This window comes from Phaenicophaeus curvirostris, chromosome 13, assembly GCF_032191515.1.
Source record: "Phaenicophaeus curvirostris isolate KB17595 chromosome 13, BPBGC_Pcur_1.0, whole genome shotgun sequence".
Classification (NCBI taxonomy): domain Eukaryota; kingdom Metazoa; phylum Chordata; class Aves; order Cuculiformes; family Cuculidae; genus Phaenicophaeus; species Phaenicophaeus curvirostris.
Genome location: NC_091404.1, coordinates 5,361,505 through 5,387,861, shown reverse-complemented (window position 1 = coordinate 5,387,861; position 26,357 = coordinate 5,361,505). Strand labels below are relative to the sequence as shown.

The following is a 26,357-nucleotide window of genomic DNA, read 5'->3' as shown; positions in this document are numbered from 1 at the left end:
TCTGCAAATGACCATTTGTTGTTAGCAAAGCTTTGATGTAGCATTCATAATAAGCTGGCTTCTGATGTGCTCCACAGCATATCTAGAGTTCACATCACACACAGAGCATTTTACTTTTACTTATCTTACAATGCAATTTTCATTTAGTGGATTTTGTAAGAGACAAATTACCAAAGACGTGAGCATTAATACCTATGAATTAGTAAAGCTTTTAGCATTTAGCATGTGACTTGAATTGGAAAAAAAGCTTATGCAGACTGTTCCAGGGGGACATTAATGCTAGCTGTCTCCTCACCCCATAACAACAACCCAGCACGACACTGATGCGAGGTAACATGCCATCTGGCATATCTGTGCAACCTTCCCCGAGCTATTCTGGCCTAGCAATCACCTCCCTCTGAATTTAAGATTCCTTCAGCAACTCCTCATACTGCAGGGGTCTTACCACCAAGATTTTTGAACTCAGAACATCAGTTTATCAGTCCAGAAACCTATTCAACAATACTACACCTGTAACCATATTACTGATTCTGTATTACTGATACAGAATTATAAACCTAGAAGCCTAAGTATACATAGGATGGAAAATACACTGAAAATCAGCAGCAGCAAAGAAAAAATACTATTTATCTTAAATAATATTTAAACGGCTGACATGAAATCAAGACATTGGGACTAGCTCTCTGCAGTCATTTTGCTATGAAAATATTTTCCCTGCATGTTTAGGCATATGACCTTCCACGTAACTCGATTTGAACTCTGAGAACGAACATAAAACATGAAACATTATCAAAACTATATTTACTGATTTTATCCCTTGTCATTATGGTATGTTTTAGGTACATATAATGACACACCAACTGGGCCAAACTGTATCATACCAGGAAGCAAAGAGCCCCATGTTGGTTGTACCAGTCACAACTCAACCCCCTACCCGCCTGTCATGACAACCTCATCTTTACCAACGCCTGTTCACACGTACAATGTACAGTTTCTTCTTATTTCAGTAATAGCAACAGTTCTGAAAACTGATACAGAAGTCAGGTCCCAATGAGTTACTATTTTCACCCAGACAGTGAAGAAGGCTGTGCTTTTTAAAAACTTCATTTTACCAGTCCTCCTAACTATCTTTGATGTAAAATGGTTCTCCAGCAATAGGCAGTGAGTAGCTCCATCCAACACCCTTAGTATTTCAGTACGATTAGAATAGTCCTAGCTTATTATCTGTGTCCTCCTAAGCATGACAACCTGAGAAGGCTGCGACTGCTGTATGAGGTCTGGTGAGCCCACAAACCAGTTACAATTAATTTAAAGAGCAATCTTCATTCTAATGCAGCCTTCTGGCCTGGCTACAAGCACAGCAGTAAGCTGAGTGCCATTTGACTTGTAGCAGCTTTTTATCTTTTCAGAATACAAGTGCACCTGGCAACACCTACCTGGAGGGCCTGGAAGACCTGCTTGTCCTAGAAATCCATCCATTCCAGGGTCACCTGGTGGCCCACGAACTCCACTAGGGCCTGGATATCCAACGCCAGGAGAACCAGGTTCTCCACGATGGCCCTTGGAACCAGGTAATCCTGGCAGTCCTTTTTCACCTGGGAAACCTAGCCCGCCATCACCCTATGCAAAGCAAAGACAATTATAGCTGAAAATTAAAGAGATAAAGAAAGAATATACACTGTTATTATTTTAACAAAGGCATCAGAGTTTGGTCAGTCCAGTGCAACATTCAGATGAGCCTGCAAAGGTACCTGGAAACCACTGTAAAATATCCATCATTCCAAAATGCAGGAAACTCAATGACTATTACAAATTATATCTATGTTGTATTTGCCAAAATATAAATATTACATATCCTAAAAGACATTTACTTTCCTTTTAATTAAAAAGATTCTGGTGTGATTTTTCTATTCCAAAATTTGACTCACAATTATGCCTACAGCATATTTTATCTTTTAGGACATAAAATAGAACAGTATAGAGTCTAGTCTGAAAGTTTATCTTTTGACTGGGTAGCCAGAGGAATAATGAGTGCCAATTATTAACCCTGACCAAGACAAATTCTTGCTCAGAGACTGCAAGATTTTTATGTATTTGGAGACCTACCACAGGGCAATCAGGACTAGTAAGCCAGGCCTGTTCATTGCCTCTGCTCCTTATTCCAATTCTGAAGTACTGCTGCTAAATTACTTACTGGAGGTCCTGGTGGGCCTGGCAACCCTGGAAGTCCATCCCTGCCAGGGGTTCCCGGGATGCCTGAAGGTCCTCTAGGTGCTGTCGCACCACGATCCCCACGAGCACCTTTGCTTGTTGCATAGGATGAATCCCCTTTTTCTCCTTTAATGCCTGGAGGACCTTGCTGACCAGCTGAAGCCTACAGACCAAACGACAAAAAGCAGGAATATGAATACGCAGAGAAGGTTTGCATCCGATGAGGCTCTCGGCAAGTCCAGAGAAGAACAACAAAGCTGGTGAAGGGGCTGGAGAACAAGAGGAGCGGCTGAGAGAGCTGGGGTTGTTTAGCCTGGAGAAGAGGAGGCTGAGGGGAGACCTCATTGCTCTCTACAACTACCTGAAAGGAGGTTGTAGAGAGGAGGGTGCTGGCCTCTTCTCCCAAGTGACAGGGGACAGGACAAGAGGGAATGGCCTCAAGCTCCGCCAGGGGAGATTTAGGCTGGACATTAGGAAAAGATTCTTCACAGAAAGGGTCATTGGGCACTGGCAGAGGCTGCCCAGGGAGGGGGTTGAGTCACCTTCCCTGGAGGTGTTTACGGGACGGGTGGACGAGGTGCTAAGGGACATGGTTTAGTGATTGATAGGAATGGTTGGATTCGATGATCCAGTGGGTCTCTTCCAACCTGGTTATTCTATGATTCTATGACCGAAGCTAGGAAGAATCTCCAAAGGGTTTCCTATTGTATACATTACACTAAAAAAAAGAAAGAGGTTTGATCATTTACAGATCTTTCAATCAAGTCACTACAGCCTTACAGTGACAAGCCAAACCCTGGCACATATCTCTATGGTGACAGCAATCTTGGGTGGCATTTAAAAACACTACAGTAATCATGAAATAACAGGGTCCAAGTGTTTAATCTTCCTCCCTATTACTTGGTGTGCTGCATACTGACACTGATGAAAATAATCTGAAGACAAAAGACCAGTATCTTTATGGACTACCATTTCAAAAGTAAATACTGACAATAAGCAATGCTCAGCACTTTGGAAAATCCTGTTTGTTATGGTTGCTGTTCCATAAAAACCACAGCTCAACTCACACTAATGTATTCAGCATACAGCAGCTGAGAAGCAGACTGCATCTACGGCACACACTGTTTTTAGCTATGAGCAATGATGTGGAAAGATCTCACCATTCAATTTCAGGTCTTCTCTCCATGCAGATGTATATCTACTTCCCCAGCCAGCCCTTACTTAGGAAGAACTCTACAAATAATACATGTATGCCTACAGCCAAGAGGCCTGGGATGAATAACAGTTACTGCTTATCTCTTTTCTCATTTCTGCTAAATGTGCGGTTCTCAGAATTTAAGAACCATTTCTTCCCCATTTCTTATAGGTGATGATTCCTCTATTTTCATGTTCTTTTCACAGATCAGTGCATGGGTTACCTTTTCCTTTTTTTTTTTTAATCTAGACAAGTAGAAGAAATTATCAAAAAAAAAAAAAAGTATTGTTTTCACTATAATCAACATCAGGAACTGCACAGGAGCACTTTTTCTCATTTAATTCATGACAACCAACTCTTCCTGCCTTACCTGAGGGCCTCGCAGTCCTGGTGCACCCACAGTGCCTGGGTCTCCACCAGCACCTTTAAGCCCAGGCAAACCAGGGCTTCCTGATGGACCTTGTGGACCTGCAATGCCTTTTAGACCAGCTCTTGTAACTCCTCCATCACAAGCACAATCACCTGCCTCTCCTGCAAAATACAGTCAACACTCCAAAATCAGTATCATTTGGAGAAAGATCCTTTTCCGTTGCAAGAGCTCCAAAAGCAGTCCTTGATTCAGTTAGGACAAAGCCATCCCCATATGATTTGATTTTGTGCCTACTCTGCTCAGGTCACTCGAACTTGAAGCAAGTGGAGCTCAGATTTTGTCCAGGTTAATATCTATGCAATGCCCATCAACAAATTACCACGTGCACAATGAGCCTCAGAAATTCCTGACCTCTTCCCAAAACCGATGGCTTTAGAAGAATTTTAGGGTAGGTCTTGTGCTTTTTAAAGAGATGGTTATATGTCAGAGAAAGCAAATTCACAGTCCTACCCACAGCAAGTTACAGTTGGGTACCTGTATTTCCCTGAATTGTAGCTGCCTACAGATTCAAACAATCAAAAAGCACAGTGATGTCTGCATCACCTTGGCTTTTGCCACTGGTTCTCTCAAGCACTTAGATCCAAATTCTCATCATTTTTAGCACAGAGTGGAATAAATAGAAGTTTCTGTCTTTTCCAGCCTACATTGCAAAAAGCAGCAAACAAACTCTTAAGTCCTGTTATGCCTTATGACTTTGAAGTACAACTTATGCAGCTAATTTTCTGGCTACGAGATGTTTACCTGCTTATTTGCCTGGCCAGAGCAGGAAGTAGTAAATTGGGTTTTGCTGGCAGTGCTGGGTACAACTCTCTTTAAACTGTAATAGCTATTAGCTCCTTTAATCCATCTCAACCTCCCATGATTTGTCATAAAGACACTTCGACCTCATCCCTTAGGATATTTACCACGTGCAAATATCTTTCTGAGGCCAAATGACTGCTAAATGGCTCTCCCAAAACAAAAGTCAATTACCTTTGAATCCCTTTGGACCCAAACCTCCTGGCCGCCCTCTTTGTCCAGGCTCCCCTGGAGCCCCAATCCTTCCTGCCAGGACTGTGTCTGGGGGGAATGAAGGGCCTGTATGTGGAAAGAAGGCAGGCAAAAGGCATGAGAAGGCCAGATTTCCAGCTCATTAATTACTTACAATGTCTGTTATACAACCGACAGAAGCAGTACCAGATCAAACTGTGACAGTGGAAGCTACACAAGCAGATGAAACTTGGTATCACAGGCTGCAGTCCTCTGCCATACGTTTGCTTCTAGCTTGGCATACAGAAAAGCAAAAGCTCTCACAATATGGATGGCAACAGAGTTTTGTTCCTCTACTACTCTACCACTGCACTTTTTCAAAGACTTGACAGTTGGCTGAATTAACTAAACTGCAAACAGGTTGTATAAAGAAGGGCAAGTGACTTAATTCATGGTAGATGTGCCTTTACAGCTTTGGGACAAGTTGGGACTCATGGCTAGAAGCTGAAAGGACAAATCAATGAATGTACTGCTAGTTTTGATGACTGATTATTGCCCTTTTTGCTGGCACAGAAGCTCTCATACATGATAAGCGTTCTCTGCTCCTGCTGGCATGATAGAGTCATCCCCAGGGCTACACAGAGCTCTTCTTCTGCAGCTTAGGAAAGAGACTAAATGACAAAAAGGCTAAGGGAAGGTTCCCTGTCTCTCACTTAATAACTGCAGGATTATTCTCCACATCTCTTTAGATGCTGAACAGAATGATATATGAGCTGACAGTGGAAAGTGATCTGATATAACCTAAACTACCGTGTCTGGAAACCCTTCGTCTCACTGACAGCAGTAAGATGGAGTGCTGACCAGCACCCGTCTGATGTTCCATGGAAACAAACTGTAACCATCAGCTAAAAACAGCTACAAGAGCTTTACCGACTCTGCAGAAAAATGAGCTGGGTTTGATTAGCAAATAGTTATTGATCAGAGAGCACTTGTTTCTTTTCTATAGAAAATCATTTCATCAGACCATGTTCATTGGCTCCATCACTGGAGTATGCCCTGTTCTTGAAAGGTTGGCTCTCAAAAATAAAACAGGCTGTTTGAATTCAGCTTATGGTGGAATGGTAAAATTCAAAGGTTTGAGTAAAATCAACTCTTTGCATGTAATAGTTTCGGAGGAAAACAAAACAACACGGAATTAATCCAATCAGGGCATCGTACAAATGAATATGTAAAAATAAAATCACTTTTCTTAAGGTCTCATAACTCTCGTCAGGCATCCTATCTGACTCCTGGTACCCAAAATGCCTACACACAAGACTAGACATTTACCCCAAGTGCTTGTAAGGTCACAGTCTATTCTTTATCTAAGCCAGCAGGAGACTCACTGAGAACTTCAAAGTCATCTGTGTCCTAAGTTGTGTCTACACAACCTTGTGCTTCAGTCTCTCAGACTACCACTCTAACAATAATTAGCTGTATTTTCTTACTTCAGAGGAGTGGTTGCTGACATACGTATTTAAGGTTGAGAGTTACAATCACAATGAGGTGTCAATCAAACATTTAAGATTTACAGATGAAAAATCCTCACTGGTAAAGAAATAAATACATAAATCATTATTTGTCTGATTTTACTCAGAATTAAACATAAAAATAGATGTTAGAAAAATATACATACGTGGTGAACCAGGCAATCCCGGGGCTCCTGGCAGACCTGGTAAACCACCTCTCCCAGGAGCGCCTGGTAATCCAATTGTTGCTCTTCCCGGTTCTCCCACTTCACCCTTTACACCTGGAATACCTGGAGACCCTCCAGGGCCCATTCCATCTAAATAACAACACAATGAGCAGCTCTTCAGCAACAGATACATCCTGGGATTTTTCATGTTATGAAAACAGTTTGTTTATTTTCTGATTTCCTTTGAGTGAGACAATTTCCTCAGTAGTTCCCAGCGTCTGGATCATTGCACGCCAGGTCTTCACAGATAAACTCAAGTGAAACAGAAACTTCACAGTGAGATCATTGATGGGACAAATGGCTTCCACCTACAGTGGGTTTGTCTAGCCAGTCTGTTACCTCTCCATTGCACATATGAATAGTCACTAAAAAAAAATTCTAAAATGTTAGCTATTATTTAAAACGTAGGAAAGGTTTTGCCAATTAACTCACTGTGGGATTAATTCTGCTCCCAGACAACATACTTGGTTGTACTTTGTGTCATTCCTGCCTCCTATGTCTCCCACCGCAGTCTGCAAATCAGCCAGCTGAAAGAGCATGGAGAGCCTCGCTCCAACAGCTTCATCTTCTCCAGGCCACTACCCAGAGCCTTCTCAGCAAAAAACGCAGAAAACAGCCTGCTAAGGGCTCTGCTTTACCTCTTTCCAGGCCTGGAAACCCTGGAGCTCCTGTAAGGCCTGGTAAACCACTGATCCCTTCATCTCCTGGAGGACCAGGTATTCCTGGGTTCCCAGGGTCACCCGGGGCACCTATTAGACAAATACAGAAAAACAAGGAGGAAAGCCTCATGAGCATTTCTGCTGAAAGACCCTGCTCAGCCAGCTACCCTGGTGGCCACTGATCTCATTGACAGCCAAGGCTGCAAAGCTGTTAGCAGTTAAGTCTGACAGTCAAAGCCGAGAAAAATGGGGAAAAAAGTCCTCCTGACCCATTAGAGGCTGTTTCAAACTTGAACACGTGTGAATGAGGGAGAAGAGTAGAGAACATACGATTTGTTCCCTTACCTTCATAGCTTCAGAGACTGTTCCCATCCAAGCTTTATTCAGCTGTGACATTCATTAAGCTCATTTTCTCAACAATATTCTTATCACACTGAATAACTAATAACAGTAGCATGATACTCAGAGTACTCATTTCCAAGCAACAGAAGAAAGTAATTTTTCCTTAGTAAACTGAAGACAGACACACAGCCCTTCCCGGTGCTCATACACAGTCACCCTCCTAGGCACTAAACTTCATTTTGCCTTGGAACACATCATTCTGCTACATGGGGATGAAAGGTTTATTTTAAACTTTGAAGTTATAAACACGGGACCAAATGTATCTGTGCTGACAATACAGAAAGGAAAGGAAAAGTAACAAGGGATGCGTTAGACCCAATATATAATGTGGAAAAGCAGTAAGATGTAGTAAGAAGGAAAATTGGATCAGAAAAAGTGCTTTAGTTGAGTTCCAAACCGAAACAGAAACAGATACCTGAAATGACCACACCTTCCCTGTCAATAACGATAGGAGGGCCTGGGGGACCAACGTCACCTAATTCACCCTGTAGAAGAAAACAGATTCACACCAGATTCAGACGGGTGATGGAGGGGAAGACTGCTTGTCAGGAAATGTCTCCACAGTAAATCTGTGATCTAAGACTTCAGATAGACTTCGTTAACATGCACTTACTTCCACCTAATCCCGCCTCAGTTGTCCAGTAAATATGGCATTGGTGTAAGGATAAAAGAGACCAGAAAGACTGCATCTATGGTTGTAAGTCATGAAGTTACATGAATGAACATTGTAAAGGTATTAAATATTCAAGTGTTCCTAGTTCAGCAACCACTCCCTGTTCTCTTTAAGGATAAAGTAAATGAGAAACTGAAACATACAAAAATTACAGTGATACAGAAGTATAGAAGAGAATTGATTAGGAAAATAACGCTTATTTATTCATGTAAATAACCTTTAATAAAGCAATGCTTTGGTATTTTCGTGCAAGAAATTACCTTCATGCCTTCAACTCCATCCAGTCCTGGATAGCCCGGAACGCCTGGATGACCCTACAAAGTCACACAGGAGAGCATCATTACACAGTGAGACAATAAGGCAGCAGCATTATTTGTTAGCTGAGACATCTGCAGTGCCTAGACTTGAATCACAAACCCTACCAAACATTTGCAGAAGAAAGAGAGGGTAGTTAAAGGGATCTAGAATTTTACCCAGACTGTCTAATCAGCTCTCACTAGTTTTACAAGACAGGTACATTCATCCATCAGAGAACCTGCAGCCACTAGATAGGGAAATCAGGAGATCTTAAGCAGTTAGACAGCTACTGTGCTTGTAAGTACAGTAAAAAATAGAAATTTCACCTTTCTTCCTGGAATCCCATCAGATCCGTCTAGTCCCACAAGACCCTAGAACACAAAAAACCATTAACGTTCAGAGGCTTCATCATGGTCTGGTCTCATTATATGAGTCTCCAAATATCTCAGCACCACTATATAGAAAAGTAAAACTTTCAAAAGAAGCTGTCACTGATTTATCATATCTCCCAAATATTAATGATCATAATTGATAGAATTCAGCAGAATAACTGCTAAAGTAGTCCTAACTTCTTCAGTCATTGTGTTTCTAATCGGCAGTTCAAGTAAATGAGTCATGGTGTCTCAACCTCCTAGGAAGTTAGGTAGGAAGTTTGCAATTATAAAGCTATGAAAATTAATGAAATCAAGACTTATCTTCACAATTTATTCTGCACTTGCAAAGCAGAATGCCTTGGTCTTCCTGTTGTGTATAAGCGCATGTCTGCAAGGTCATGGTGTCTGGAGAATCTATGGCTGGCGCGTGACTGAGCATGCTGTTAGGTCTCACGTTCACTGACCAACATGTATTGTCAGCTCATTTCTTCCCCAAGAATCTATCTGTTCTCTTATGGCTGGTTTTGGCACTGGTTAAGAATTCCCTGAAGCCCCTGCAAGGCCTCTTAATTATTATCTTCATTTGGACATCCTGCAAGCTTCCTTTTCTGGGAAGCTTTCAAAAAAAAAAAAAAAATCGGTAGAACACAGACCTTGTAGTATCAAGACCTCCACTAAATACTTCCATATGATTTTCTTGGACGGCTTGTAAGTATAAATCTTTCATCTCACCTTTAATCTGAGACTTTACTGAGATAAGAACTACCCATTTTTTCTGTTGTTGTATGGCATCAGTTACTATGGGATCCACTCCTATGTCTGAGACTCCTACATGTTTTGAGAACGGTTCTGTTGATGAAAAGCTCACCTCATGTGTTTGAGAAGAACTTTAGGACTTTGCAAAGTTACCTACCCTGCCACCCGGTAAGCCAGGCACGCCTTTTTCTCCTTTCTCTCCAACACCTCCCAAGCCCTGAGGAAAAACATCAACATTATATCTGTGATCTATTTGGAGCTGAATAGCACGGCATCAAGACAAAATGAGCACAAACCCATCTATTTATATTAACAACACCAGAGAGACATAAAGGGATTTGAATGTCTCTGCTAGGACTCTTCTGCCCAGAAAGAAAACCTGTGTCAATCAGACTCAGCAGTATGTGCAGTACGTTGCCTTCTTCATTCCCCATGAATTCCATCCATCTAAACCACAGCACATCTCTCAGCAGGAAATCCAAGTGCCCCCTGCCAGTGCTATCCTGTATTGTATTTTACATTTAGAAATTACTTCAAATCTTGTTTCTTAACAGCAGCTCAAGGGACTACTCAGAGCACCCTTTTGGATTTCTAAATCCTAAGAATGACACAAAACCTAGCACTTTCAAGCTCAGCTTTTGGAAATGTTTGGTGGTTTTCCCAGTTAGCAAGAAGTATCAAATCCAGAGACAGATATCAGGACTTAATTTCAGCAAGAGTTACAATAGTTTAAGCAATTTTCAGGCTTCAATCTTGAAATCTCTTACAGTTGTGGTTAAGTCCACACATATGTTCAATGGGCCAGCTTCAACAGGCCCCCTGTGATGAATCAAGATAAACATGCATGTAATGGAGTGTGTCCAGAAGGGCTGATAATAAACTGTGCTTCACGTTTAGACTTCTTGCATGCCTTTCTACCACGAACATCTGCACGTTGAAGAAAGTGGCAAACAATTTATCTTACTGTCAGAAGTTCCACAAAATATTTATTCCCTATACTTATCAAAATAACCTGTGTTTACAAAAGGTCATAAGCTGAGAAATAGCTCTCTAGAATCCAGGGATAAATTGTTGTTCTTGATTCATACAGGGAAGGTGCTACACATTCCAGAGTTTGAGTGCTAATGTTAAACAGCCCATTTTAAAAATGGGTATATAAAGACAGATAGAAAGATGTGCTTTACAACTTTAAAATAAAATAACAAAAAAATGTGCTTAGAAATAATTAAAGGGAAAAAAAAGGATTTTTTTTTCCTTTTAAATATTCCTAGCTCGCCGAGGGACACCAAGAAGCACTGCCATCAAGTGGCCATGTAAGGGGTATGTCTACTTGCAGGTCTCTGCAAATGGCAGATTACATGTACTGAAACGATGACTGTTATGTCTACAGTAAAACAGGATTATCTTCTTTGTATCTCCAGGACAAAAAACTCTCTCCAAAGTCTTGCAGACCTTTTAAACTGATTCTCAAAATAGTCTGGTGCCTAGAACCTCCTGTAGACACCTTGAGAGCTATTCAGAGGGTATAGAACCATCTAACCTATATTAAGCATATATTGAAAACTCTCCCCCATCCTTACCGGTAGGCCAGGCAATCCTTTTTCTCCAGGGAATCCTTGAGGGCCTGGCTCACCCTGACAAGGAGAAGAGGTAAACACAATAAATCACTGCGCCTGCAAAAGCAAGACTTTCCCCTACCTGACTCCTAAAGCTAGGCCTCGTAATTTGTTTGTCAGCAAGCATACTTAATTTGTGTCATCATGTGCCAGATGCAGCATCTCTCAGCCAGTGCTGAGCCAGTGCCAGTTTCTGCAACAGATTGTCTGTGATTGCTTCACATGGCTTCAAAGACTACTACTTGGGAGCAGTTCTACTGTCCTCCACTGCTAGACGTCAAAATAGAAGCATTTCACATCATTATCTAGGGAATCGGAACATATGAAGTACTGTGCTTCATGGAAAGCATCAAAATAACACACGAAGAGACAGTGCAATGTCTTCACAATGCTGCTTACAAATTCAACAGTGAGCCAAAAGGAATGGTATTTGTTTGAATCTCACCTCATGCTAATGTACCTCTACCAAGTAAGACAGTATCTCTCATGACTTACACAGGGGCTTAGGCAAGCTCAGACTGGGCTCCTAAACCAGCCTATTTAGGTCCCAGACTAATTCAGCATGCCTAAATTTCATGCCTGCAGAGAATTCCTTAACTCAAGATCCAGGCAGCTTTTCTCAAATCAGTGATGAGCTAAACAAGCAAATGTCAGAACAGCAAAGTAAAGGAGAGAAATCTCATTATTTCAGAGCAGTGTGCACCACAGCCAAAGTAAGAGCTGAAGTTTTTATTTATTTTTTAAAAGGATTTTGGTTTTTTTGCTTTGGTTGATGCAATTTCACAGGTCCGACATTACACTACAGTTCATTTATTTTTAAGATTACTGATGAAAACCTCTAAATAGCTTTCAGATTTCTCCTTCTGAGAGGTATGCATTCTCCAGTGCTCCACAATGGTCTGAGCTAAGAATATTTTTATTCATTAGACACCTGGCAGATTAAACTAGCGCAGAAAGTTATTTTGATTTGGAAATACAACAGTCATCACTGTCTAGTAATTTCAATTAGCCTTGAAAGAGGAGCATGGTAAGGGGAGGGGTTGTAAACTGACTTTACAGACCTTCTCTCCTTGCTTTCCTTTTGGAAATCCCATGAATTCCAGTATTCCAGTGGATGGTGGGGGACCTGGAGGGCCAGGCAGTCCTACATCACCCTGTTGGCAAAAGACAAAGCTATTAACTTTGGCAAAACATGTTTGATTTCCTGTGGAAATGCCTTGCAAATCAGAAAAAAACCCCACTCTAATTATATCCCAAATACATAGCAACTGTGTGCCTGAATGCTGGCACCCAAGTTTGGTTATGGAAGTCAAAAGATCAGATTGAAAATTAAGATGAATAAAATGCATTAAGTCTGTTTCAGAAGAGTTCTGGATATAAAACACAGCAAGAAAAATAATGCTGAGCTTTTGAATCAACAAGAAAACATTCCAGAAGATTTTGGGTACAAACGTGAAACAAATGAAGACAAGAAACTATTAGAACTAATTTTAATAGCATCAGAATCAAGTCCCAGATTGAGAACTCTGAGAAGCCCCATTATGCTGGTGTAAAAACTCACACGCACTGAAAAACATCCATTTAGCATAGTGAGACTATAAATTACACAGCAGTTCACCCAAAGAAAGCCAAAAAGAATGAAGTCAGTAGAAAAATTCAATACAAGAGGTGAGGGTCCAAAGAAACTGAAATACAGATTCAAAAGATGTCTAAGAACCTCATATCTTGATAAACATGAAAAAACAGCACTGAATTAAGAATTCCCCCTCCTCATCCAGAAAAAGCTTCTAACTTCTTTTGTGTGCCAACAGACAAGCAGACTTTTTAGTACTTGGACTGTCAGTCCAAGAGAAGGAAATAAAAAGAAAATGGTAGAGCCTAGCCTCTTTCTAGAGTATCAAGCTATGATTGAACACTAGTTTCATGCTCTTTGCATAACAGACCAAGTTTCACCTACCTTTTCTCCTTTCTCTCCTTGAAAGCCTAAACCCATGTTACCCTAAGAGGGAAAAAACCCAATGATGAATGAATAATAAAACAACAGCAGCATCAGCATCACTATCATCTAGGTTTATTGCACTGTTAAAAAAGCCAACAATAATGGGCAGAAAGAAGATATGAAAGATAGGTACTTACTTTTGGACCTGGAGGCCCAGGGGGACCCATCGGACCCTAAATGTGAACAAGATCAAGATTTTATTTCTTTTGAATTAATTAGGATGAACCCAAGTGGAGCAATGCTGGGATCTGCAATGGTACCTGAACTTTCATCTCTTGCCCCCAAAGCAAAAGTAACCGATACACATGATCTTCAAGTCTTCACATCTATAACAGACCACGTAGTCCTTTGGTACTGCGGTTACTTCAGAGCAAACCAGTTTGAAACCAACAAATTTAGTTCATTTTTACCACTGCCCAACGGAAGCTCTCTTGTAGTATCTTGAAAAAACAGCTCTTTAGCATATTTCATGATGACAAAGGCTCCAAACGTGCAGAGGTCAGCATATTCCCTCTAGCCCCAAGAAGAGGAAGTAGAGAGCACTCTACAGCTTTGCTGGAGCTCTCTTGATGACTGCTGCTCTGAACACTGCTCCAGAGAGGAACTTTTCCTCTTGCGATTACATTAAACTATCTAAATTATCCTATAAGTACCTATAAGTCAGCTGTGCTCAGTCCTTTTAGATGCGCACACACTTCTGCTCATTGTCACGACACAAATACAGACAATGAGGGAAAACCACCCATAGTTTGAATTGTTCTGTCTATGAGTAAGAGAGCCGAGATCTCTTACCTGCAAACCTGGCAAACCGATAGGGCCTGCAGGACCTATGGGACCTGGGAAACCTTTTGGGCCCTATAAGAAGAACACAAGGCAAATATAGAATGTGTAGCACTTACCTATCAAACCCCAATCGAAGACAAAGGGAGGCTTAGGAAAGATTAAGTAATAACCCCTAATTAGGTATGCCAATTTAAATACTAAAGCAATCCGTATCATATTACTAGATTATTAGATATTACTAATCCATATATATTGCTATCAATTACTAGATATTTTGACAATAACATTTACAGAGTTCAGTAGTAGAAGGGAGTTTGATTTGAAAAAGGTAAAACAGGAGAGCAAAAATCTGACTTCCTCTACTTCATTGTGGATCCACTCATACCATTACAAAGCTGGAATTGCTCATGCTACTGGTATCAGGCATGTAAATACGTGGACCACTAATGTGAAAAGTGTCCTCGAGGACCAATAAAAAAAAATTAACTATTTAATAGTCTTGAAAATCATTATTCCCCAAATTAAATAACTTACAGAAATTCCATCCAATCCAGGAAGACCATTTTCTCCCTAAAAATTACAAATACACAAATAAAAATAACACTACGTCACTGCAACAAACTATAAGGAATATTCAGTTTTGTATAAATAGAAATATTTGCTGTTAGTTAATATTAGAACATGTGTAAATGGGAAAATATTTTGACACCTGTCCTTCCATAGTTAAATTTGGTAATGGAGAGGTTCCAAAACCCCAGAGAAATTACAAACATTTTATTTATGGATAAAAAGAGAAAGTGAAGTGGCATGAAAAAAAGGTATTAATTGTAAAAATACTCTATAAACACACTACAAAAACTTTCATTACAAACCCAACCCATTATACAATATGAAAAAGCATATAACATTTACATAAAATTATCCAGCTTGCTAGAACAAGATCTCTGCAAAGACCAAGCAGTTCCAAGTTCTGAGAGTATTCTGTGTTGTCATTAATGAAGATGTAAGGTCGTCTTCACATTCAGACATAACCAGGATACCCATGTCTAACATCATGAGCAATCTAACGTGCAGCACCAGCCCTACAACCTGTAGGACATCAATGTCTTCCTCGTACTGCAAGACAAGTCTTACCTTCATTCCTTTAAGACTGCCTTGAGCAAAAACAGGTTCTCCTTTAAGGCCTTTTGGGCCAGGATGACCCTGATTAAAAAAAAAAAAAAAAAAAAGTAAAAACAAAATTCTGAAAAAGTTTTGGAAGAATTAATTTTCAGCATAATGAACAAGACAAATTCCTGGCTCCAGTAAACTGCAGAAGTACCATTTTAGCATTGTTGAAGAAGCTGTGGTATTATGAGAACTAAGACTTCCTAGGGCATTAGAAAAACAAGGTTCTTCAAATATTTTCTCTGGTATTTCCCTGTTTATCTTAGATTTCCCTTTATTTTAGGCTGTTCACAACTTTTAAGATCTTACTTGAATCTATTTGACATGGTGTAACCCTCCAGTTCATACATGTTTCAATGCTCTTGATCAGGGAGTGTGGGGATAAGACAAGAAGTAATGGTTTTACGCTTAAAGAGGGGGGGATTTACATTAGATAGTAGGAAGAAAATCTTTACAATGAGGATGGTGAGATACTGGAAGAGGTTGCCCAGAGAAGTTGTGGATGGCCTCTCCCTGGAAGTGCTGAATGAGGCTTTGAGCAACCTGATCCAGCTGGAGGTGTCCCTGCCCCTGGCAGGGGGGCTGGAACTGGATGGGATTTAAGGTTCTTTCCAATCCTAATCATTGTATGATTCCATTTCATTTAACATTGTAAATCACTGAATTTTGTTTATGATAAATGAGAGAAAAAACTAGCAGAGAACACGAATCTTCTGAAAAAGCTGCCATTACAATTCTAGATTTACACAATTTATTTTAGTCTTGATCATCCCATCCAATTTTTCTGGGGTAATTTAATTGCCAGTCTAAGAGGGGTTGGCTGATATAAGCAGCTTGCCCTGCCAAAAATGTAATCCTACAAACATTACAAACCAGAAGTTTGAGCAGCAGGTATGAATAAATCAGTTACTTTATAAAGCAGCACTTTAATTTGATCTTATTCCTTCAATGTTTTTCAATGTCATAATAATTTCAAGTCTGGATGGTGTGTAAAGATGTCTTAGCACATTTCAGAAACGCTGAAACAAATGGTATTAATTATATCCACCAGCTGTATTTTCCTCCCCTTCTCCATGTACATGTGCAAAGGAGTTCCATTACATATAAGATTAGCCATACAACCTGTGTTTCAAAGATCAGGCTTTGAATGTGAACAAATAATTGAATATTTGTCAAATGTTTTAATATCAAGTCAAATATTTTTTGCTTACAGTTCAAAACCAACCATGTATTTTCATAAAAGACTGATTCCCCAAAGACGTAAGAGAGCATCAGTGTGACTGAAGCTTTTGGCTACCTTAAGATTTGAATGAAGGCATCTAGTATTTGATGCATAGACTTGAACATGTGATAACATCTGAATCAGCATCCACTAACTTGAAATGTGCCAGGTGGAAGGTGTGGGACACTTCACGGTTCTTAAAAATTCTATAATGGTTTCTGCTGAGTTAGTCTGAATACCGCTGTGACACTAGTATAACTTGGTGTAGGAGCACACTGAATTCACAGGATCTTAATTTTATCCTCAGAGTGGAATTTCAATAAGAAAATTGAACTGAGCTAACTGCTAATAAACTTAGGGTTCTTTCCAAGTACTTAGGTTCTTCCCAAGTACTTAGGAGTTACTTTTCTAACAATAGCATGAAAAGTAAATCCTGGCTTAGTGACTACAAAACACCATATTCAAGTTGGGACGTACAGGCAGTCCAGGTAGGCCAGGAAACCCATCTGATCCAGAAACACCAGGACTCCCAATGGTACCGTTGCAGCCATCGAGGCCAGGTAGACCTCTAGGTCCAGCTTGTCCAGGGTGACCCTACATAAAGGAAGAAAAAAAAGAGATAATGACTCATAAGAATCATTATTTTATTAGTTTTCTGTCCCCAGAAAATAGATAACTTCCAAACGGCAACACAAAATCAAGGAAATGTACAACTCCCACTCAAGTTCAGTGTACGGCAGACTGCAACAGAACTAGCTTCTTTGGCCAGCATTGTTTATCCTCCACAAAGCTTAAATTCTAGAACACTGGCTGCATTCATTTAATTATCTTTTTCTCCAAGGGATAATTTTCTGAAGTACATAACTCATGCATGAGTAGGTCCCAAAGAGCAATGCTCATCCCACAGCAGTCTGAAATATACAGCACATAACAGAGTGGCACGCAAGGGTGCACCTGACACCAGGAATGGAAGTTACTCATGTTAAAAACAAAGTCAGAGGCAGACTCAACAATACCAAGCATTTATAATCCCAATCTGCTTAAAATTTCAGTAACTTTCTTCCTCTCCGGCGTGGATTCTTTCCTTTAATAGTTCAACAGATGTTACAGCTACAGCATCAAGCCACTCAAACAAAACAGCTTTTCTTCTTATTAAACTTAAAACCTTAAGCAAAGCAACGGGGTGGAAGACCTATTTAAGCTAAGAGCATTTAAAATAAAGTATTTATAATGGTCAATTACTAATTAAGCAGAGTAGAATGCAACCGTACCTAATTCTGGTTTCACACCTCAGTATTGTACTGATGCAGAGCAGATCAAAGTTTGAGACTTCAGCTACTTTTTCTTCAGTGTCATACGTGTAGGAAAACCACAGAAGGACAGAACCTTCATTCATGCCGCTCAGGTATCAAGCAGCTCCCTGTTCTATTACCCTTTTCATAGAAATGCATTTTGTAGCTCTTAGACGGATTTTTGTGGCAGGAAGAAAACTGGAACTTATGAAGATATTATCAGTAATGACAGTTCTCTCCCTCTCTTCTGTACACCCTGATCCTGACTCATCCCAAAAGTACTTTTGATCCTAAAGATTCATCCCTAAGATATGGCATTAAACAAGTTATGACTCACACTAGGAAAGTTAAAAAAAAAAAACAAACCCAAAAACACCAAAAACCAAACATGGATAAAACGGAGATAAAGCAGAACATTAACAATCCTTCATGCCTGACACTTAAAACAAACCCCTTTTGTGCTGCTAAAGGTCTTCCTGGTCCAAACCAATAGCATATGCTCTGACCAAACTCAGTGAGAACTTTGCAGTAACATAAAGCCTTTTATCTATGGATCTTAAAATGCCTTGCAAAAATGTGGGAATGCTATAATCTTCATTTTACGGATGGGAAGCTGGAGGCACACAGTAGCAGAGTGACTTTCCCAAGAATACAGAACAACTTAGGCCATAATTACACAAATACCCAAGGTGATTACCAGTCCCAGCTGCTGCCAGGAGGGCCGATGCACACTCCTGCTTCCTCAGACCTACCTCTTCCCTGTGCAGGCACAAGCATAGGCAGAACAGGCAGGTCAGAGCAGAAAGCCCAGACAGCAGAGAAATAACTGTACTGGTTTTTAATGGCAATAATTTTCAGCCAGATGAGTTCCTTGGTCCAGCTTACTTGGCAACTGTGTAATTTGTGCCAACAAAGTGGGGCGAAGGGGAAGAAGCTCAGATCTACTCCCTGTCAGTCAATAAGGTGCAAACTGGATGAATGCGAAGTGAATGCAAAATGAATACAGGATGAAGGCAGCTCACCCAGACAAGTATAAATCTCAGATTAAACAAGGCCTCGGGACATGGAATGAAGTAATCCCAAAGTCTTAGCATCAGGCACCACTGCATGCATAGCACCAGCTGCCCTAATGATTAAAGTCTGTTTGTCAAAACACCCACACGTGGTATGCAAGCAGGGACTTGCCAGGCGCTGGTAAAGCAACAGAAGGCTGAGGCACCAATTTGTCCCCTAGAAATTATTACATTTAGTTCCCAAAGCTGGAACAAATCAGTGGAAACCCACCCTCCTCCATCCATGTAGGGTGTCACAACCAAGAGCACCAAGTCTCTTGGGACGGGAGACGAGAGTGTGACTTGGTCCTGGGACAGGCTGTGACTACAAAGAGAGGTCAGAGCAGTCAACGTCTATCAGGTCTTTCACTTTGTTTACAGCATCAACCAGAAGCTGTGTGGGACAAGTGCACACGTATCTGGTTACAACATAAGGTGACCAGCTGCAGGGTTTAGTGAAGCTGAACAGCCAACATCTGCCCCTCAGAGCTACAGAACAGGGAGCAAAGCTGCTGAGCTGTTAGTGCTGGTCAAGAGCCAGTCCATGGCAGGCAGCTGGCTAGTGGCCTCATGTCTTGGGAAACACTTCGGGTGAGATCTCCTAACTCTTGGCCCAATGCAGTCTGTAGGTGGCTCAAAGAATTTTGGTATCCATTTAACGTATGAAGAGGGCTCACAAAGCACAGTGATTTCCTACGTGTATTAAATAAATCTGTGGCCCTTACACCTAATCCCATGGCAACGATGTCTGTGGTTCTGAGCCAAAGCATGACACAGACTGACACATGTGCACACACATACACATCCTGTCTCTTTTGCTTTAGGAAAAAATCCACGGGATTTCCTACTTTCTAGTTAATCTGCTATCAGAATTCACAATGCTTTGTTTTAAGAACCTGACCTGAAGAGATACTAAGTACCCACAACTGAGGTCCTTGGGAGTTGTGAAGTTCTATCTGAAATGAAACTTTTCCCTGGGGATTTAAAATACTGATTTAAAGAGCCGGTTTGATCTGAAAAAAGCAGTGCTTAATCATTTCACTGCTCCCACCTCCTCTAATTCCTCTTTTGGCAGACGTGCCAGTTCAGCACAAGCACCTCAACTGACTAAGGCAGAAGACTTTTACAGGCTTTACTTATACAAGGCAGGGTGACTAGTTTACAGACCTAAGTTAAAACACAGAGTGGAGAAATCACTTGTGCTCTCTGTTCTCACAAAAGGAGACATTCCATGTGAGGGAGACAAGGAAACATGAACTGTTCATCTAGGCCCTTGCTTTATCTGACTCTTGCTCGTACACTAACACTGTTATCCCAAGGAGCCTCTTTTCTAAACTAAACAGCATAAAGACAATCCCAACAGGAGAGCTCAACAAATATTTAAAAGCAGGGAAAAAATGCAATTAAGAGGGAACACAAAACTAATTGAATAAGCAGTTTCATGGATCACTATGGCAAACTGGCCTTTTTACAGACATTGCCAAATGCTTGCAGGGTCACAAAATGGACAATTTTGACTCTCCATTTAGCTCTTGCTTTCATGGTATAGGTAAGGGCTCATTTCTCATAGAAATACTTCCTTCTAGAACTCCATGGACAGTTCATGAAAAACTATATACATCTATCTCTCAGCTTCAGTTCCAGCAGAGGCCAGAGGTGTCCTTGAATCTTGTCCTACCGAAAAAGATAAATTTCCCAAGTAGGGCTAAGGAAGGCCAGCAATAAACGCATGCAGCCGCTGTATTTACAAGGTTAAAGGGATTAGTCAGGCCAGCTGCAACAACACGATTTACTTGCCACCAGCATTCCTCAAGGGAACTCTGTGGAACACCACTTCCCTTAAGGTCAATAGTGGGATTCCCCTCTGAATCACAGCCTTGCAGACCTTTGGCCATGACCAAAATATACCTGCCCACGCTAACGTACCTACAAAGAATCTCTTTTCATATTTAGATGTTAATTCCTGTGCAGAAATGGCAATGTCTTTTTACTTCTCTCTTATGTGCATCAGCACATGCACGTCCTCTCTTCCTTGCTCCGCATTTCACAGACCCATTTAATGAGCATATGTTTATTTAAATTTCAAAACAAACCTAAACTACTCCCTATCCTGAAATGCAACTGGTAAAAGTATAAGTATTTTCTCAAGCAGCATTATTTGCCATTTTTACCCTAGAATGGAAGTATTCTATATGTCTCAATGGCTAGAATGTAAACAAAATGAATTAGTCTCCCCCTGCCCCTTTTCTGTCCTGCAGTTGTGACTCAGAAGAGTCACAGTGGTGAGCACTTTACTGTTCATGAGCAAAAAAATCCGTCTCTTTCACACACACACACTTGCAGAATACTGTAAAGCAGACAGAGTGGATCTGCATTGCTGGAGGCTTTGAATGCTCTCATCTACTTCTCCTTCTCTCCTTGGAATGCCCATCACTGCCAACTACCTGTTGCTGTATCTCTGCCTCCCCTCATTGTTGGGAATCCCCTTTCTACAAAGCCTCATCTGAAAAAATATCCTGAGAACAGCATGTTCCCACAGTGTGTTCAATTAAATTAAGTATTATGGGAACAGCTTGTTCTCTTCAGAGCTAGTGAGCTAGCTGGTGAGACAAGAAAAAAATAGCAGCAAGGGAGTAGAGCAGGAGAGAAAACAGGCAAGGATGAGCTGATGGGGAGAGAAGGACCAGGGCCAGGAAGGAACTCCAATCAAGCAAGCTCACTTGCAGCACTAACTGTTCATTTTCGTTCAATCTATCAAAACAATTCAGTTCCTGATAGGAAGTAAGAAAACACAGCTACACTGTCGGAGCTCTTGGGGAGCTGAAGAAGTAGGGAAGATGAGAAAGAGCTTGAGTATAGTCTGAAGGCACAAGGATACAGAAGATGGAAAAATGTCATCAAGAAAAGAAAAAGAATTCTAATACCAGAAGGAGAAAGCAGGTTGAGCTGAATAGTGTAGAGAGAGCAAGGAAGTTTGGGGCAACCTCTAAAACTGGCCCAGCTAAAACTCCCCTGAGGTAAAGAGTCCGTAAGGCATCTTTGCAAAAATCACTAGGGAAAACAAAAGCAAAAGAAAACTGGTCAAAACACTCAAGGCACATAATTATTTGTACAGTAAAGGAAACAACTGTCAGTTGTGTTAAATTTTTAAAGAACGAAAGAAACAAAAATATTCCTGATGGTCAGTCAGGGAAAGTAGTTACCTACACCCCTACCACCTGGGAAATCCAGCAATTCTCTCTTCCCTGTCTTAAGTTTCTGAAAGGCTCAGATTTAAACCAGAACTAGCACCTAGAGAGAAAAGCTTATCAATGATGCAGTGGATCCCCACGCAACTCAGGCTCACTTCCTCATATGTATCAACTTCCTATCATTCTATAATAGGATCCACACCTCTTACAAAAGAGCACAGGATCACCAGGTAGTCTAATAAACTCTGCCATTTTCTTCCAGAGAGGAGCAAGCATTTGCAAGATATACTGCACCTGAGCTAGGACAGTCTTGTCAGGCTTAAATGGTTTTGGTTGTGACTAACATTGTGGTGATGTATATTTACGTATGCAAACTTACCGGGATCCCATTGATGCCTTGAAATCCTGGAACTCCCATTGGGCCCTGAAGAAAAAGAGTACATGTTATATTTTACTTCATAAAACTGTATATTTCAGTTACCTGTGAGATACTTTTCACTCCAACATTTTCAGTCTTGGACTTCAGCTTTCAAAAACCAAACAGAGAAAACTACCTCATGCAGATTCTCTCTGACCACAGGGGTCAGTGAAGATAGGACCTGCTCATCTGGGCTTGACTGGACGCCAAATGAGTGTTTCGGGAATGTTTTAATCAGGCAATTTGAAGTAAAAATATAATCTACTACCACACATCTGGGGAAAACAAGATGCCAGGAAAATAAACAATCCCGTATAAGCTTAACTCTCAGTGTCACACTTGACCTTCCAAGAATTTTAACAGGACTTATGGGGTTTTATGTCTGTACTTGGATAGCCTCACCCAGAGATATGCAGACCACCATATTAACTTCAGACCACCCTTGGCTCAGTTACAAGTAAATACAACTTTGTGGATTCTACTCCTGTGCTCTGGATAGTAGCAAAACAGATTGTGTAAGCAGAACATCCAGCCTAAACTGCTCTTGCTTTGGAAAGGTAAAGTATATTGCTTCAACAAAGGATAGAGAGATAAAATCTTATTGCATGTTGGTATTGCATAAATTTTTCGATGGATAAAAACAGCAGCTCTGGAGTAAATTCTTGCACTTTGCATTCATTGATATCCATACCTTATGAGTTATTCCAATTAATATGACATAGTTTATAGCATTCTTTCTTTTAAAAATAACTTTGCACCTGCAAACCTGAACTGCAGATTACATTTAGTAGCCATTCCTTTTGCTTTTCTAGACACCAGCTCAGGATCTTCTGCACAGGAACCAACTCCATATCTCTCTGAACATGGTGTGAATAACTCTCATCTACCCCTGGACATGTGAAGTGAAAGACTACTTGTAACAGCAATACCCATTTGCCTATGGTTCAACTACCAGGATGGCTACAATGGTCAACAGCTTTAAGAACTATATTCTCATTCAAAAAGAAAAGCAGGGGACCTAAAGACACTAATGCAATGCTGTTGTGTTCTTACCCCTGGGCAGATAGTCCACGATTATCTTTATTCATTCACAAATATATACAAGGTCATAGATCTCTTGCAGGGGCAGAAAAGAAAAGTAACAGTTGAACCTACCTTTTCACCTTTCTGTCCAGCTGGTCCGGGGCGGCCCACCGCTCCTCTCTCACCTTTTGCTCCTGCTAAACCTTCTGAGCCAGTAAATCCAGGTGCACCCATCGGTCCTTGAAGTCCAACCGGTCCTGGTCGACCCTAAGAGACAACAAAAATAAGTCAATGCACCACATTCACAAACTCCTTTGCAATTACTCTATCCAACTCAATCTTTAATGCAATTTGGTATCAATCAAGGCAGTGAGAACATCCTTAAGTTTCCCCTGCACATTCTCAAAGTTTATAGAGGTTATTTCAGGTAAGTAATGAGTAAGAAATCTCCCCTTTTCCCCAGAAGATTTATTACTAGCCATATTGCTGTAGGAAGGAACGGGGAAGATAACTGTTTTGAGATCAAACTGGCTGCTTCTGCTGCAGTTTGCACCAAAGTGCCAAAAGATCTTGCTTATGCTTTACATCAAGCACAACAAAAAGATAACAGAAGATGCAAGAAGAGCACATTTCAGAGTATTTGAGACTAGTACAACGGTTGGCTTATGACTGGGATTGATTCCACTGCTCTCCTGGTTACCTTATAGTCAGGGCAGAGATTTTGATTTTTTCCAGCACGAAAACAGGCTGCAATGAGTGAGCCTTGCCCGAAGATGGCAGGCTTTTCTGCAGCTGCACAGATTCATCTGTGCCTGAGAAAACTTTCACTGTACTATCACTACGTGGATGGGCATAGCAGTCTGGTACTTGTTTCTGGAACAAGACAATGTTTAACAACTTTTGCTGTAGGCGCTCTGATTTCTTATCAGTCTCAGAAGCTGCTTCTTAGCAGTTGAACACTTAACGCAGAGTTTTATGTTAACATTTTTGTACTTTTCATTTGGTTCTTGGGAGACTCTGAAAGAGATCAATAGAGTTTAAGGTCCCAAAGTACCGGCAGAGAACGGCAGTTTAGGGCTATGCTTTTTACCAGCAAGACAGTCAAAGGATTACATGAAGTTATCATCGCAAAGAATCGTTCCTTACATTAAAAGATACACAATGATGGAGGAAGTTAAAAAAAAATAATAATTGTCCTTCTTCCCATTCTCCTCTACACTCATGTCCATGCTAGCCGCTTCCCTTCTATTTCCCTGACTACTTAAAACAGCAGAAGGAATGCAGCTCCCTGCTGCAGTGTTTTAGTAATCTCAGCTGGAGACATACAAAGTCCTGACTCTGCGCCTTGGCAGGTAAAAGAGCTTACAGTTATTTTAAAAATACATTTCTACATTTTAATAACCAAGCAACGTGAAACAAACTGTAATTGATTTTAGAAATTCTTTTCCCAGGATCACTTTTAGTACTTGTTTGGGCTAAAATATTTCATCCCATATTCTACGTGTCTTCACTACTGGAGCAGATTTCTTGTAAAGTGCAGCAGTTCCTCTGTGTCACCCTTTCTGCTGTGATTCCTTTTGGCCTTTAAACTGAGGTCAAGTGCATGTTTTATATTTCCTACCTTTTCTGTCTAGACACTATGCATACTATGCCCTTACACAGAAGCACAGACTTAGATCTGAGAAAGCTTATCTGTTGATTATTTTTAGCTTTCTACACTCTGGGCTAATTATCAATAGAATCCTTTATATTGGGAACCATATGATCATAACAGTAATCCCCAAATCTTCAGGGGTCCTTGGCAACCATACACAAGAAGAAACACGTTAAGAAAATCACATGCTCTGCTCTCACTTTCAGCCTCAGCTTTAACTTTTTCATTTCCCATGGTCACAAGCTATTCAGAGTCTCTCGGGCAACATCTGCACTTACAAGACATGGGCTGGGGACTGTTTGCCTGAAGGCAACACAGCAGTAGAGCCCGAGGCACACCCTAAGCACGGGCATGTCAGGGTGATAGCCAGTCACCCTACACAAAAGCAACAGCACCCAAGAGCCCACCAAAGTTTCCAGAGAAAACACACTGGGAATTCCTCACTTGTTTGAATTGCTAACACTTCTGCATTCAATTAGTTTGATTGCCTGGTTAATGACAGTGTGTCACAATGACTGGAACTGATAGGAATTAAAATTTCAGGAGGCTTTTGTTTTGCTCTGCGGCAGGTCACTTTGACAAATACATCTGGAGGAGACAGTAAAGACGAGTAACTGCACGTTCTGTTTGTTCTCTTTGTGTCTTGCTCTGCAGCTCTCTGACAGAAGAATTAACTATGTTCTCTGGGAAATCAGGGCCCATAGGTAAAGAGCTCTCTTTTGCCTCAGTGCCCTAGAAGGAAGATTTTAACAGCACTTGAAGATTTTGTCCAGTGCCTCAGAGTGTCACTAAACCATAAAGACACAGTAAAGTGCTTCTAATAATGTGATTATGCCATGATAATCAGGCTCTTAAGAATTTCTACCGTGTCTTTTGAAGTCTATGTGGATGGAAATCACATTTTCTGTGTTGAAAGAAAGGACTTGCCTTCACAGCTGAAAAAGCAGGGTTTTTCATCACTCAGTAGCACTCCCACGAACCGTCCCAAGACAAAAGCATTATACAGAGCATGCACTGTGGTGTGCAGGAGCAATTCCAGGAGAAAAGCACAAGGAAGACTCAGGTTTTACCACTTACAGGGTTCAACAACAGGTGGAACTACTGCTTGAGCTGAATAAATTTACCTTGTGGCAAAAAAGTGTCCAGTCTTTACTGTGCTTTGGCACCAGGATTGCTCTTGCTTACCCAAAGGATAAAAAGAATACAACATTCCTCAGCAGCAAGGGCAAAGCTTAAACA

The 26,357-nt window shown here is 40.8% G+C and overlaps 1 protein-coding gene across 1 annotated transcript in view; it reads right to left on the bottom strand.

Annotated features, from left to right (window-relative positions):
• COL4A6 (collagen type IV alpha 6 chain) overlaps positions 1-26,357 on the bottom strand; it is a 117,206-nt gene that overhangs the window by 20,212 nt on the left and 70,637 nt on the right. The window contains exons 3-22 of the mRNA XM_069867685.1: positions 23,597-23,731; positions 22,403-22,447; positions 16,966-17,082; positions 15,234-15,302; positions 14,634-14,669; positions 14,109-14,171; positions 13,454-13,489; positions 13,275-13,316; positions 12,379-12,471; positions 11,282-11,335; positions 9,859-9,918; positions 8,898-8,942; positions 8,535-8,588; positions 8,017-8,086; positions 7,179-7,289; positions 6,481-6,630; positions 4,809-4,913; positions 3,777-3,937; positions 2,195-2,374; positions 1,437-1,620 (exon numbers count right to left, since the gene is read on the bottom strand). Of these exons, the coding sequence (XP_069723786.1) occupies positions 1,437-1,620; positions 2,195-2,374; positions 3,777-3,937; positions 4,809-4,913; positions 6,481-6,630; positions 7,179-7,289; positions 8,017-8,086; positions 8,535-8,588; positions 8,898-8,942; positions 9,859-9,918; positions 11,282-11,335; positions 12,379-12,471; positions 13,275-13,316; positions 13,454-13,489; positions 14,109-14,171; positions 14,634-14,669; positions 15,234-15,302; positions 16,966-17,082; positions 22,403-22,447; positions 23,597-23,698 (1,777 nt within the window). The 5' untranslated portion in view covers positions 23,699-23,731. The remainder of the gene's footprint in view (positions 1-1,436; positions 1,621-2,194; positions 2,375-3,776; positions 3,938-4,808; positions 4,914-6,480; positions 6,631-7,178; positions 7,290-8,016; positions 8,087-8,534; positions 8,589-8,897; positions 8,943-9,858; positions 9,919-11,281; positions 11,336-12,378; positions 12,472-13,274; positions 13,317-13,453; positions 13,490-14,108; positions 14,172-14,633; positions 14,670-15,233; positions 15,303-16,965; positions 17,083-22,402; positions 22,448-23,596; positions 23,732-26,357) is intronic.